At 39.4% G+C, this 14,572-nt stretch overlaps 1 protein-coding gene across 8 annotated transcripts in view; it reads left to right on the forward strand.

Annotated features, from left to right (window-relative positions):
- The window catches only part of KCNIP4 (potassium voltage-gated channel interacting protein 4), a gene marked incomplete at its 5' end in the record, with an annotated part of 489,155 nt that overhangs the window by 416,064 nt on the left and 58,519 nt on the right, over positions 1-14,572 (forward strand). For 3 of the 8 annotated variants that reach the window (XM_081999000.1, XM_081998999.1, XM_081998998.1), the window contains one exon: positions 11,984-12,085. The exons of 4 other annotated variants lie outside the window; for them this stretch is intronic. In XM_081999000.1, coding sequence (XP_081855126.1) covers positions 11,984-12,085 — 102 coding nt within the window. Of the gene's footprint in view, positions 1-11,983; positions 12,090-14,572 lie in introns of all 8 variants that reach the window. One more of the 8 variants, XM_081999001.1, reaches the window with a different exon arrangement.

A 14,572-nucleotide genomic window follows, 5' to 3' on the forward strand; every position in this document is an offset into this window, starting at 1 on the left:
CTAGTCTGAACTGACATGTTGTGACCACTCTGAAGAAACAATGTGAAATTACTGCTTTAAAATGAGGTTTCTTTGTGTTCCACTGGGAAACAAAGAATTTGAAGAAGTCTTGAGAACTCAAAAGGAATCTCAGTTTATCCTTGGCAACAGTTTCCAGCTGTTCCCAAGATGGCTGAGATCTGTGTATGAATGGGCTATCAGAAGAGAAGAAAGCAGCATGAGGACAATTGCCAAACTATAATAATTAAAAAAGTCCAAGGTATTTTATTTAATTGCAGTCCATGGTGGAAGTGGTCCAGAAAAGAAAACTAAAAAAACCCCACCCTATCAGAGCCTTCTGTAAAAGAAAATAGCAAATGGATTTTCTGGCTTTTAGTCCTGCTAAAAAACAGTACCCAGCAGGACAATTTACTGAAGTATGGCAAGAGTGTGGTTTCTCAGGATCCCTGGGGAGTCAGGAAATCTCTTTGAACTGAACAGATTTGCCCTGGCAAGAACTCCCAAATCAAGAACCCTTGTTTTAAAGGGACTTTGCAATTACATTTTTTAATAGTGATAGGACCTTTGGGGCAGTGGGTTTCTCTGCTGGAAGCTTGCTTGTTGTTGCTTCCTGTGTGCTAGCATTACAATACCCAGTGATCTTCCTACCTACTTTCTCTCTCCCACATTTGTTCACTCATAAATTGAATGAATTCACTCATAAATTCCTCTGGTTGCTCCTTTTAACAGAAGCTGGTACGGCTTATCACGTGATTACTTTACTCTGGTTTAGCTGAAAATTTTCAACACTAAATGGAAAAACATTTAGCCATAGGGAATGGAAAAGACTTAGGGATTTTATGTATAGCAAATAAGTTACAACTGATTTATACTAGCATCTCTGAAGTTCAAAAGTCAGATGTATTTCTTCTGATTGACAGCAGTCAGAAGAAATACATCAAGTAAGGAGACAAATGAGATACAGTATCCTCTTTAACAAATTATGACTTGTTTGGAAACAACTGACTCGAAGCACAAGGATTAGGACTGTGAGAGCTGCGGTCCCAGCACCCTTCTTCCTTCCTAGCTGAAAGGTCTGTCAGGCTCAGTGTAAGAGTTTGCTCCACATGGCCCACGACAGAGCACCGCTGTTGTTGTTTAGCCCCAGCCGGCAACCAAGGCCCACGCAGCCGCTCGCTCACTCCCCCCCGGTGGGACGGGGGAGAGAATCGGAAGAGTAAAAGTGAGGAAGTTCATGGGTTGAGATAAAGCCAGTTTAATAGGTAAAGCAAAAGCCTCACGCAAGCAAAGCAAAACAAGGAATCCATTCCCCACTCCCCACGGGCAGGCAGGTGTTCAGCCATCTCCAGGGAAGCAGGGCTGCACCACGTGTAGTTGTTACTTGGGAAGACAGACACCATCACTCCGAACACCCCTCACCCCTTCTTTCTTCTTAATATAGCTTTATATACTGAACATGGTGTCATATAGTAGGGAATACCCCTTTGGCCAGCCTGGGTCAGCTGTCCCGGCTGTGTCCCCTCCCAGCTCCCCGGGCACCCCCAGCCTGCTCGCTGGCCGGCCAGCACGAGAAGCTGGACTGTCCTTGACTGCTCAGCAACAACTCAAAACATCAGCACGTTAACAATATTTTCTCATCCCATATCCAAAACATAGCCCCATACTAGCTTCTATGAAAAAAATTAACTCTCTCCCAGCTGAAGCCAGGACAACTACAAAGGCTCATTGGCTGAAGTTAAAATCAGGCACTTCTCCATGTTCAGTAGCTGCCACTAGTCTTTCTTTTGTTCTTTCCAGTAATTGTTTTGAGTTTTTAAAAAATATTTTGTTATTTATAAACATTCTGTGTGACATTATTGCCTAAGGATCAGAGTCAATTTGGTTTTATTGCAGTAGGTATCATGTGAACATAAATTAATGTCTTTGTCTTCCCACACATAGTGGAACCTAAGCAACCAGTAGGTAGACGAGGAGCCGCTGATAAAAGCAGAAATAAAAGACAAATAAAATGCAAAGCAATGCATTCTTTAAACATCTTTATTCATGCCACTCACAGCTCTCCATGTTTCTAAGTAAAATTCAATCTAGTTGTAGCTCAGTGCACAAATAGAAGAGTTTAATGGGGTGGCTAAAGAGGAACATGGTCCAGCTCTCATTTCCCTGTGCATGCAGTGCTATGAGCAGAAAGAGTGAAAGTCTGAGCTAGAAATTCAGAGCACTGGGTGATGAAAAGCTGAGGTCACCAGGGGAACAGAGGAAGACATCAACTTTATATTAAGGTAACTAGACTAATGAATTCTATATAACTAAACTGTGGAGTTTCTACAAGGCAAGAAGGGAATATTGCTGCTGGAGGAGGGAGGTGGGTAGGGAGGATTAAGAGGGATGTTCATCCAGGCTACAGACCAGCAAGCAATAAGTTTATGTCAGGGCGATGCATTTATGTCAAGGCAAGAAAATTATCTTAGTAATAAGATTTTGAAGAGGCTGCAGGAAATACTCACTAAAACTAGGACTGTAATAAATGCACAAGTGAGAACTGTAATATGAATGTTAGGAGAAATGGAAGCTGCAGGCAAAAGAGAAGAAATTGAGCTCTAGCAGCTGAAAAGCCCTGCAACCATAGAAAAGTACAAGTTTTAATAGTTACAAAATCAGGAGGATGTAATCAAACATACCCATCTGTTGCAGCAGTTTATTTGTCTTATCTTGCAGCATGAATTGCCACAGGGAATACTTGTAATCAGCATCAGCATGCTGCGGTCAGTCTTTGTGTGTGTGCCTGTGCTTGCAATTGTTAGTTCACAGAGAAAAGCATCTTTAAAAAGCTGTCCAAAAAATAAAGGTCTGAACTCTTACTCAGTACCTGACCTTTCTTTTATGTTTCAGTGCTATTCCTTCCTTAGGTCCTTTGCAACAGTTTGGTCCTTTGCATAACATCAGGATGGAAAGCCAGTGATCTGTTGACACTTTCTTCCTAATGTTTTTGTGCAAAGGTTTCGAAGTTCCTTTATAAGCCAGATTTCATATTTCCTTGTTCAAGCAACTAATTTTATTAGGATTTTTGTCCAGTGGAAACAAAAGGACTTTGGTCCAATTGTCCTGATAATGCTCTGTGAATTAACCAGCCTGTTAAATGTTGTAATTCATAGAAAAGCTAACAGAAGTAGATTTTTGGATCTTTTTGCATGCCTATTGCATGTGTTAGATAAATCTCATTGTTATGACAATGTACAATCATTTAACATTTTTCAGGCTGTTGTTAGTTTCATGGTTTTGCTACTCATGATATCCTTCAGCTGAAATAGAATAGATGCCTTTCAAAACACTTATGAACAAAGCTGACAATAAATATTATTTCTAATCTCAGAAAGTATCTTGGAATACATCAACTTCTTTCTTTTGCAAGGATTAGGAGGAAAACATTTTTTGTCTTCCTGCAATACTGAATAACACTCTGCACCTTCCCTCCAGCTCTGTGATGTAGAAGATGAGATCATGGTTCAGCATTACGTGAACTTTGGCAGCAACATAGGTCTAAGCAGCTCCGACTTTCCCAGGTTGACCATTCGTTCTCACCCCACCTGAATACGACACTGTTGATCAGGCATCCAGACAAAACCATTTGCAGAGATGTGCTGTCAGCCGCATCAGGAAATAGAACCAGCTTTGCAAAGGAAAGGGCTGTTCTTAAGCAGTGTGATGCTGTGATGGGAATTGGTGTCAGGGAAGAGAGGATAGGTCAGGGACCCGCAACTCGGGGAGTTTGGGTCTGCCATTGAATCACAGACTTAGTTTTACTAAGAGAAGTGATTCTGCATTTTTTGTACATTGTACTTTGTAAATTATTAAAACGTAATTTGAAAATGGTGCAAATGCATCCTAGTATTTTACACATTTGTAAATATGTGACTCCTGAATTTTAATAAGCCTTTAAACTGTACATGAAATTTTTATCAGTTAAGTTCTCATATTCACCACTGCTAGGGAGAATTTGTTACTTCAAAGTGGCTTCTTTAATCATAACTTTCAGAATACTAGTGAAAAACTGACAGTGTTGGAACAATGCTATCCAGATCATTAATTTTTAAACCTATCTGAGATTAATTAAAGTCTCAGAATGCAATTGTAGTCAAGATGGACTAGAAGAAGTTTGCATTTTGGCACAGGGTTATGTTTGTGTAACAAATTACACACTGGTCCTTGGAGGATGGGATTTACAAGAATGTATTTGTTACATCTAGCCAGCCTAATCACAAATCTGTCACACTTACCCAGCCTCTAAAATTCATCATGTGCACATACTAGGTATTTTTAATTAACTTAGTGCTTGTTAAGACTGTCATCTGTTTGTGTGTTTTTCAAGCTGAAAGTGGACACAGTTGTAAAAGCTGTGAGAGTAGCTGTGTCATTCTAAAGGAAACCAGTACACTTCTGAAATAAAACACCATTCCTACGACTTTAGTAGTACTTGTACTTTACTCCTACTACTACTGTAGTAGTAGGAATAGTGCATTGCATATAATTATATTAAGTAATTTGTAATAACTCTGTACCAAGGAGGAGTAAATGTAAACATCATATGTTATCGTTTTTAAGGCTAGTTGATCAACAGGAAGGACTGATACTTTTTTTTTTTCATCTCTTCTCGATAACATTTTTTTAATGAAGCATTTAAATGAATGGCACTATTTTTGTTTTCTTTAAATCTCTTTGCGAAAGACAAAAGTGTATCCTTCATTACCTTATTGTGCCCCTTTCTCTATTGTTCAAAAATGTTATTTTTACGGAAGCAGGTTACAAATCATCAATGAGGAATAAAGCAGTTTTCCTCAAGACTGGCAGCTTAGACAGCAACTGAAAACTATCATTGTTTAAGAAAGGTTAAGTAGTTTCTGTACAAAGGTGGTGTAATGTCACTATCACCCAAAATCAAAATGAGTTTTATACAAACCACCAAAATTTGCAGAAAAATGTTAGCAGTCCAAGTATGGAATATAAAACTTAAGCTCCAGACAAGTTCTACTGAAGTCTGTGGAAAATTTGCTGTTGACTTTGACACCGAGCTTGGAAGTGACCTACTCCTGAACGATCTAGGTCAGAGCCGAGGCACTTGGGGCTAGTTCAGCAGAATCGAGAAGTCTGCACTGGTCTCATTTCACTGTCTTGTGAAAGTTCCCTGAGCTCACAGTGAGACATCTCTCCTAAGAACTAAATTAATATAAAGCATTTAAAAAACACATTACAGTGACAGCCTAGAGCACTGCAGGTTAATTATTTCCACTCAGAATAATTGGATAATAGTGTGAACACTATGAAGGTATACTCCAGAAATTATTCATTAAAAGTATCTCTTTCTGGTCTTCTCTAACTTTTCTAATGAGCATGAAAAGACTTTTCGCTACAAGGTACAGAGTAACTTGTTAAGGCGTGTTATAAGCAGCCACCATCTCCAGCAGCTCAGGGCCCAGGGTTTCCTCCTCGTGGCTGCTGGAACCCAGCCCAGTGTGCCTGGGGGTCTCCAGCCCGGGCCAAGGGGTGCAGCTCCTTCTTTCCCATTCGCATGTTCAACAAGCCTGTAGCCCTGACCCCTCTTACCCACCCCACAGGTCTCCCGCTTGCTGTCTTACCCAGCTTGGCACTTGCTGCAAACACCGGCACACTCACACGCTCGTCCCACTGTGTTCTGGTGGGCCCACCCAAATACCAGCAGAGACCCTCTCCCTGCCTGGCACCCCTGCCCAGACCCAGGGTCCGCTGCTCACCGGCTGGTCCAGCTTGAGGTTTGCTAGTGAATGACACCCCATGCACGCACGTTCTGGAGCAGATGCAGACACTCGCTCCCCCAGGAGACAGCATGCGGGCTGTGACCTGTGGTCCCGCTCCGGCTGCTGGCGCTGAGCCCCTCGCTCATGCTGAGCCCCCCAGTAGCTGTTTTTCAGGGGACACACTGCTCCCGACCCAGTGGCTGGGGCTGAGATCCCCCCCCACTTCAATGGGTGGCACAGAGACCCCAGTGGCCCCAGCAGCTGACACCACAGGCCAGGGACATCTACACCCCCAGTCTGGCTCTGGCTGCTGGCCCTTTGGCAAATGTAATCACATCTGTGTCCAGCATTGAACATGTTCACATACACCATGCACACAGTTTAGATAAGAAGCTAAACATGGCGGTGATAAATACAAGTCTCTCACCATTTTTACTATGTCCCTGTTTAGTTTTTCATTCCAATTCGTAACTCCTTTTTAATGTTTTTACTTTTTCTCCCTCTTTCCTTTCTCTGCTGAACCCTTCTTTTTCATTCTATCTCATTTTGTCACCCATTTGATTCCTTTCCATGATCTGTATTCACTTTTGATCAACTAATCTTTTTGTCTTCAGTTGCTCTCTCTAGTCTTTTTACAACAGTTTTTTTCTCTCTGCTTTCATATTCCACAAAATGGACACTGCATATCACTGTTTTTTGGTTCTCCAGCTAGAAATGGTCCTTCATTTTGATTGAAGCAGCAGCTGGTTCTCCATCTTTACAAAGAAGGAATTAGATTCTCAGAGAAGGAAGGAGGGGGGTCAGCAGAGCTGCTGCCTTGGACTTCCGGAGGGCCGACTTTGGCCTCTCTAGGAGCCTGGTTGACAGAGTCCCTTGGGAAGCAGTGCTGAAGGGCAAAGGAGTCCAAGAAGGCTGGGCATTCTTCAAGAAGGAAATCTTAAAGATTCAGGAGCAGGCTGCCCCAGGTGCCGAAAGATGAGCTGGTGGGTAAGACAGGCCTGGCTGAACAGAGAACTTTGTCTGGAACTCAGGAAAAAAAGGGAGAGTTTGCTCCTCCTTTTTTCCCCTCTCTTCTTTCATCCTTTTCTATTTGCCAGTTGCACAAATGCCCAAGTGTAGTTACTGTTTTTGACAAGATCACTTGTTCCCTATCCTTCCTTTTCAATCCATGTTCAAGTACTTTTGGTCTCCAGACTTTCCAGCTGACCCTGATCTCTAATACGTTGGTAGAGAAGTGTAGCCACCAGCTCCTAATCTGGGTCTGCCACTGGGAGGCTGATTTAAAACAGTGTGTACAAGGGAATTTAAAGTGAAGGAGGGCAATCTCACTCTTGAATGAGTGTGTCAAGGTAGTCCCTAAAATGCTGTCGTCCATTTTTTCAGTTCAATACTTTGACGGCTTCTCCTTGTAGTAGATCTGATGTGGTTTATAGGGCTTTGGTAGTCTGTGAAGCTGATAGCTGTATTTTGTGATGAAAACCAGAAAGTTAGGGCCTGTAGAGGAAGAATCGCTAAAACTATGTATGTACAGACAAATGTGATCAGCCATACTGTTTTCCTGTCTTGGCAAAAAGTGCTGATGATCTGCAGAGTAGCCTACTGACAACTGAAATTGAGCATAAACCATTATGCCAAGAAAATAATTCATTCATTTCTTTTCTTGGTTTTCAGAATATTTGTCACTTCCTACCAAAATTTTAAATTCCAGCACTACTGGGAGCTTATCAGTACTGCCAAGACATCGGATGTGGCCGGTGGATTATAATATTGCTGACTAAAAAGTGAAGCAAGACTTAAACAGTGGAAGCTCATCTGCTGTCTTTGCCAAACAAAAGAGCAAGACTTTGAGAAAGAAAACAGTAAACAAAAATAAATAAATAAAAACTATAGAGGGAAAAAGAGTGGGGAAAAAAGAGGTGATTTTACAGGTGACTTCTTTTTCACTGATAGTGAAGGAAGAATTTGTTGGGGGAATTGTGTCTAGTTTTTGAACTTCCTATTAAGTAGGATGATTACCTGCCCAAAAAGCTCTTTTAAGTACTCAGATGCGTGTGCCTTCTAGGTTGACGTTTATCACCCAAATCCCATTATAAAAAGTCAGCAATGAGGCCGGCAGCAAGGAAGGAGAATGCTTCTTTGAGCAGAGGGCATTTGATGCAGGCAGGAATGGTGGGCAAGACTTTGGGGGCAAGTACAGCCACAGCACAGTCCATCTTGTGCACTTAGTGGGGATGCGAGCCAGACTATCCGATTTAGCTGCTACACCCGCAAAAGGTGGCCTACCTGCCCTCACTTTCATGCTGACTACAAAGAATTTGCAAAGAAAACAATCACACTCAAAAAGAGAGATATTTTACCTTTGAAAACTCCTGCAAAAATCTCTTAGCTTGAGAGTCTTTCCTGAGGTAGTCTCACCTGTCTATATAGCAACAGGGCAATATGTAATATGTACTGTCTTTCTAAAGCAGGGGTCGTACATCTGAAAAAAGTAAATATGTAAAGAGTTAAGATAGTCTAGGTATAGAAGTATATGATTAAGGATATGTGGTCATTTATAAATAATTTATAACTTATAATTTATAAATAATAATTTTTATATTCTAATGCATCCTTTTTCTTTATCTTTTAAAGCCTTCTATGCCTATGTTAATTAATGAGGAAAAAAACTTTTGCTTCTTTGTGTATTTTTTATAACCAGTAGTGTCAGAGCTACATTAGCTGGTTAACATTGTGATATTGGAGTGACTAGGTCACAAACACAACAATGATCTGGATGCTTTTGGCCAAATATGATTTTTAGAAGTAGCAATTCAGAAAACAATTGTACTGACCATGTGTATGCATGGTACTCTCCATATTAAACTTTTATTAATAAAATTGTAGAGATACAGTTCTCTGGTTTGAATACCTGTAAATAAGAGGTAAGCTATTGGTGCATTTATCAAGCTGCAACTACAGGTATAAATCATGCTAAATAGCAGTCACTCCTAAAGGATGTCTAGTATGCCCAATATCTATATGCAGCACATATATCAGAACAGCAGTACCTAGATATGAGAAAATGTAAGCCATGCTCCAATTACAGAGCATTTTGTGAAGCGTGAGCACCTCTTGGGACAATTGCCCATAATTCCAGGTGGGTTTGTATGGAGATGAGTTCTAGGACACTCCCACAGTGAATTCTGGGGAAAAGTGTGTCTCACAGTCTAATTTTCATTGCAGAGGAACAAATTATCAAGTCCAAGAGCAAGCAGCACCAGTTAAATAACCTGAATTTGAAGAACCTTTACACTTAGCCCAGAGGAGTGTGTGGATGACTGGGTTAGGGATAACAGCTATGAAGTATCTAGTCAAGCAATTATTAAAAAAAAAAAAAAAATCAAGAATCAGCTACTTCTAAATATCCATGCACAGGCTAAGAATTAGAATCATAGCATCATAGAATAGTTTGGGTTGGAAGGGACCTTCAAAGGTCACCTAGTCCAACCTTGCCACAATGAGCAGGGCCATCTTTAACTAGATCAGGTTGCTCAGAGCCCCCTCCAACCTGACCTTGAATTACCATTATTCTATTCTAGAAGTTTGAAGGAAGCAGCATCAGCCCATCATTATCAGTGTGTTGATGCTTCATGGCTCTTCATCTTTTCGTGAACAGTCATTTTGAAGACAGGTAATAGGATAAGAATATCTTACTCTATAATAAACAAATTTTAATCTAGTTTAGATTAATTAGCTTCTTAATGGCCACAGATTTTTCCACAACCTCTTTCAAACTGGGAAAAGAGCTACAGAATTCACACAACTTATTACAACATTTCATCTTAAGAAAGAGTTTAGTGTTTAAATGTGTACTAAACACTGACTCGGCGTAGGCCCAGCATGCAACATGTTTTCTCTTCGTTTAGGAGTCCTTTACTCATGAAAAATCACATTAAAAGCTGTAGCAATGATCAGGAGGTCATGACAGTGGACTGCAGAATAAACTGACTGCAGCCACTGGGAGTGAAAATCTTCTGTGCTGCTTCCTCATACTGTGAGAAGATAAACCAATTCCTTCACCTCTGCTGTGACCTTAGTGTCAATATTTTAAATTACCTGCCAGAGTGAGTACAAAAATTACACTGTCCTCCTAAGTTACTCCTCTGATATTACTTTCTCCCATATATTTAATTTTATTGTTGTCCTTAATCATACCACTGCAAAGCCCATATCATTTGCATTGAATTCCATGAGCTTTTGTGTGAGCATAGAAGTAGCAAAATTTTTTCCTTGCTCAAGGTTTTGAGCTTCAAACCCTTTGGAAATAATACATCCCTTTAGGTTTTGCAAAGCACTGTATACATCTTCAGTAACTACATAGGTTGTGGACCTATGTAATTATGTAAGTAATACATGGACAGTAAACCTCTGCAAAACTTAACGCAGAATAACAAGATAGAAGTAGACATTTCTAGATTATGTCTATTCTAGAAGAATTCCTAAAAAAGATTTTTTTTTTTTTTTAAAGATAAACAAATTTCCTTTGTCTTCAGATACCTACAGTACAGGCTGAGACCTGACACTACCAGCTGAGACCACAAGGTATCAGGCTCAGTTTTTGCACTCTAAAAATACAGAGTTTGAGATACCCATCAGATCACAGATTGTCTTTTATTTTATGCTTTTATCTGCAGTGTTTCTGAGCTCACGGTTGTGTGCTACACATAATAACTGTAGTAATTCCTATTATTTGTATTAAAAGGCTTTGACATTTCCAGAGATGGTCAGTTAGGTCCATCTGACCTTGTGCTGAAGCTGGATTGTTTCATTCATTCACCAGAGCTGCTGTTCTCACAAAGGCAGCATTTGCCTGGTAATAATTGGTTGATTTTTTAAGGCTGTGGTTGAGTCTTTCCTGGTTTTCCCTGTTTCTTTAGTTACATTTCCTTCAATGTTTTACTCGTATACAAGCTAAGAAATATTTTTTCTTTCATTTACAAAGTTTAATATCCTCAAAACCTTCTCGCTTTCTCCTTCTGTTCCCAAAGACAAGTACACTCTTTCTCGAGATTGCCTACAAGCTCCTCTGAGTCTTATGGGTGGGAGGTTCCCACTCTGGTTTGGTGACAGAGAAGAAACTATTCCACATCATGTCACTAACACCAGTATTCAGCACAAGTGCAGTAGCGGGGATAACCCAGTATTGCCCCGGTGACTGTGCCGTTAGCACAGGAACTGTCAGTCGTGTCTTTCGTTTCTTGCCCCATCTGTTTTGCATTCTTGCTGTTGTAGCAAGAGCCATCGCAGAGCAGCATTTGTGTTGAGAGCATGCATTCCAGATGAAAAATGCAGGGGTTGTGTAATGTCCAAACTGAGCTCTACCCTTCTCAGAAACATAAATCATTTACTTAACTGTTTTACAGATGTTAAGTCTGTCATTTGCAGCAAATATCCATCCAGGAGATGCTTGCTCATATCACCCGTTTTGTATAAAATGGTTAGTTAGACCTCACAGACAGTTACTCTGACACTTTCCTTCACAGTAAATAAGGGTAATGCTATTCACCTGCTTTATGGCACATGAACATTAACTATTCATCCATGTCAGTATTTAAAGATGAAAATATAAATAATACTTATTTTTATGTATATGTAGAATGTCAAATATTAAAGAAAAGGGAGACTGGCTACACAACATGGTTGATATTTTAATATTCAGAAAAGGCAAAAGTACCAGGTTGGTTATTGCTGAATGAATTATATGGGAAAAATCAGCCGTGGAACTAGAAGAGTGCCAGAAAGGACAACAAAAGATATATTTGATATTTTATTTGGTTTTAGTTTTGTTTTCCATATTAATCTTCAAAATCAATTAGACTTAAAAGTTTTAAAAATATTTTAGCATTAAAATGTTTTGCAAACACTCTTACCTTGTGTTTATTCAAATACATAATCTGATACTTGTCTGATAGATGTTTTAAAATCAGTTATAAGAACTTACGTGGGTTAAAAGAACTTTTTAAGAGATGCACACATACAAAAAAATCCCTTTTATTGGAAAGATACAAAAAATTTTGTTGTCCTCTTCAAAAATTCTGGTTGCCCTTTGCAATTCAGGATGGCTACCATCTGTTTGGCCTTTTCCTATCAGGATTCTGCTATAATGATGAAATCTGCAGCATGTACAGAAATTGTTCTCAAGCCTATGTTAACAGTCCTGATAATATATTTTTTAGGTTTCCTCTACGCTCAGAACAGTACCAAACGCAGCATTAAAGAGCGACTTATGAAGCTCTTGCCCTGCTCGGCTGCCAAAACGACATCTCCTGTTACTCAAAGCAAGTTTTATTTTTCATTTGATTTTTTTTAGGTTTGCATGCATCAAAAGTTATACTTTCATTAACTGCTCATTTGAGACAAGATATCTACTGTGGTAACCATATGCTCTATTGAGGTGATGAACAGATTTGTTGGCCGGTTACAAATTCATCTGTGCAGAGCAGGACAGCAAGATACCAGGGTCTGCTGCGTAGGAGCTGCTGGGTTGGCAGTTACTCTCTGCAAGCTAGCTGAGAAGTGATTCACTGGTTAAATTAAATACATGCTCTCAATGTATTTGAAAAGTGGTATCTTTTTGTGTATATGTGCGCACGTGTCTCTGTGTGTTTGCTATGCAATACACAGGATAGTATCAGCCGTACTGGTCTGGGAGGAAAGGCTTGGCTCTGTGGGTTTGGCTATGTGACATCAAACTATTTAGGGAACAAGACCCAAAGTATGTGTCTGAAAGAAAAATAAAAATGAGATTGAAAACAAAGTATGTGAATGTAGAAATAAAGGAAAAACATGCTGACACTACCTTTAATCTCTTGATATGCTGTGAGGAAATAAAATCTCTCCAAGGGTTGCTCAACAGATAAAAATAGGGGAAGAGAGGGGAGGAGGGAAGGAAGGAGGGAGAGAAAGAGATCCATACATAAATACTTACATACTATATATATACCTAGATAAATTATAGTAATAACACTAATGTCTTCCTATATAAATTGGCTACTATAACTGATTTTAAAATATCCCTGTGGCCCCAATTCAGTCTAGATTAATTTGTCTTGATTCTAGGCACTAATCTGAACACCTAAAATTGCAAGCTGAGTGGTCCCTATGCTTCCTGTATACTCTTCTGATAAAGCATACCAATCAATCTACAGGAAAAAAATAACTCCAAGAGCAGTTCCTTGTACCCAGTGATGACGGGACAAACTGAGGCAACGTGGCTACAAACACAGGCCCCTATTAAGTGCCTAGACTTCAGTGGTATGGACCTAGGCTTTCTTTTTGCTACCCCACTTCACTGTTTTTCATATGATCCTCTATAGACGAGACTCTGGTACTCATTTTCCTTTCTAAATTTTTGAGATCAAAAAGATGAAAAGCACTAAAGAGGTGGATACACAATGACTTTTTCATGGTGGCTTCAGCTGATGTATTTTACTTGAAAACAGGGTAGCTTAAAAAGGTCAGTTGCTGTCGTGACACCTGCTCGTAATTCATTATATCGAAGTTGTTTTCAGCTACCTGGCCTGAGTAATAGAGCCTTAGGCTATATAACCTATAGCCTTAGGCTATAAAAGGAATCACAGAATCATGGAATCACAGAATCACAGAATGGTTTGGGTTGAAAACGACCTTTAAAGATCATCTAGCCCACCCCCCTGCCATGAGCAGGGACATCTTTCACTAGATCAGGTTGCTCGAAGCCCCATCCAACCTGACCTTGCACACTTCCAATGATGGGGCATAGAATAGAACAAGAAAATAGAATAGAAGGAATAGAAGGTTTGATCTGTTTGTTCGAAGCTGGTTGGAAAACAACATGTCCTTATTCCTTGCATACTATTATGTGAGCTTTTTGTCTGCACAGGTAACAAAATACATTTAGAGTCAGTCTTAATAACACTGATCATGCAAAACTTGTATTTTCTTGCTAAAAGTGTTTTGTAAACCAGAAGAGAAGTCAAAATAAAACTTGCATTAAATATTTCCTATTTGAGAACCAAGTAGTAAAAAAAGATGCATTCAGCATTTTTCTCTGTACTCTCATCAATAATGAAGTGCTATATTAAGAATGTTATATTCAATGAAAATATTATATTTAATAAGAATATCATTGTAGACACACATTGTTATTATCCCATTTTGACACAGTGTGCTATTTGATTTCTGCTAGCATGAAAGAAGCAACATTGTAATTTACCAGGAACGAAGCCAGCACTACCTACAATAACAGCCACGTTATGTGAATTCCTTGGAAATTTTAAGGGGAATATATTTTGAACCAAGTAATTTCTTGAAATATACATAGCCTGAATTTGCACTTCTGCGCTTAACTTCCATCAATATGTACAGAAAAAGGTTACTTGAATAAATAAAATCTTATTTCAACATTCCCATTCAACACAGCATGTCAAAGAATGCTTTTTCTTATTTGTGTCCTTTAGCCTAGTAAGCCTTAAATCCATACTTCCTTAGCTAAATTTTTTAATGCATGTGTTAGAGATAGGACTAGACTCAAAAATGGTTTGGAAAATAAAAGCGTGTGTGCATGCAGTTATTAAATCGATAGGGGAGGTAAAATTTGGCATTTGTGCAGGCAAATGTATGGGCACAATTTTTACAGACATAAACTGAGCCCTAACTTTGGACGTGTTTCTCCAACTGCCATTATTTCAAGAGTATGTCTGCTTTTTGCATTGTATTTACCATTTTGTTCTTTAATGAACAATGAAAGGTTCAAAGCATCGCTCCTGTGGCAAACATATTAAAAA

This window comes from Phaethon aethereus (assembly GCF_964289735.1).
Source record: "Phaethon aethereus genome assembly, chromosome: 4".
Taxonomy (NCBI): Eukaryota; Metazoa; Chordata; class Aves; order Phaethontiformes; family Phaethontidae; genus Phaethon; species Phaethon aethereus.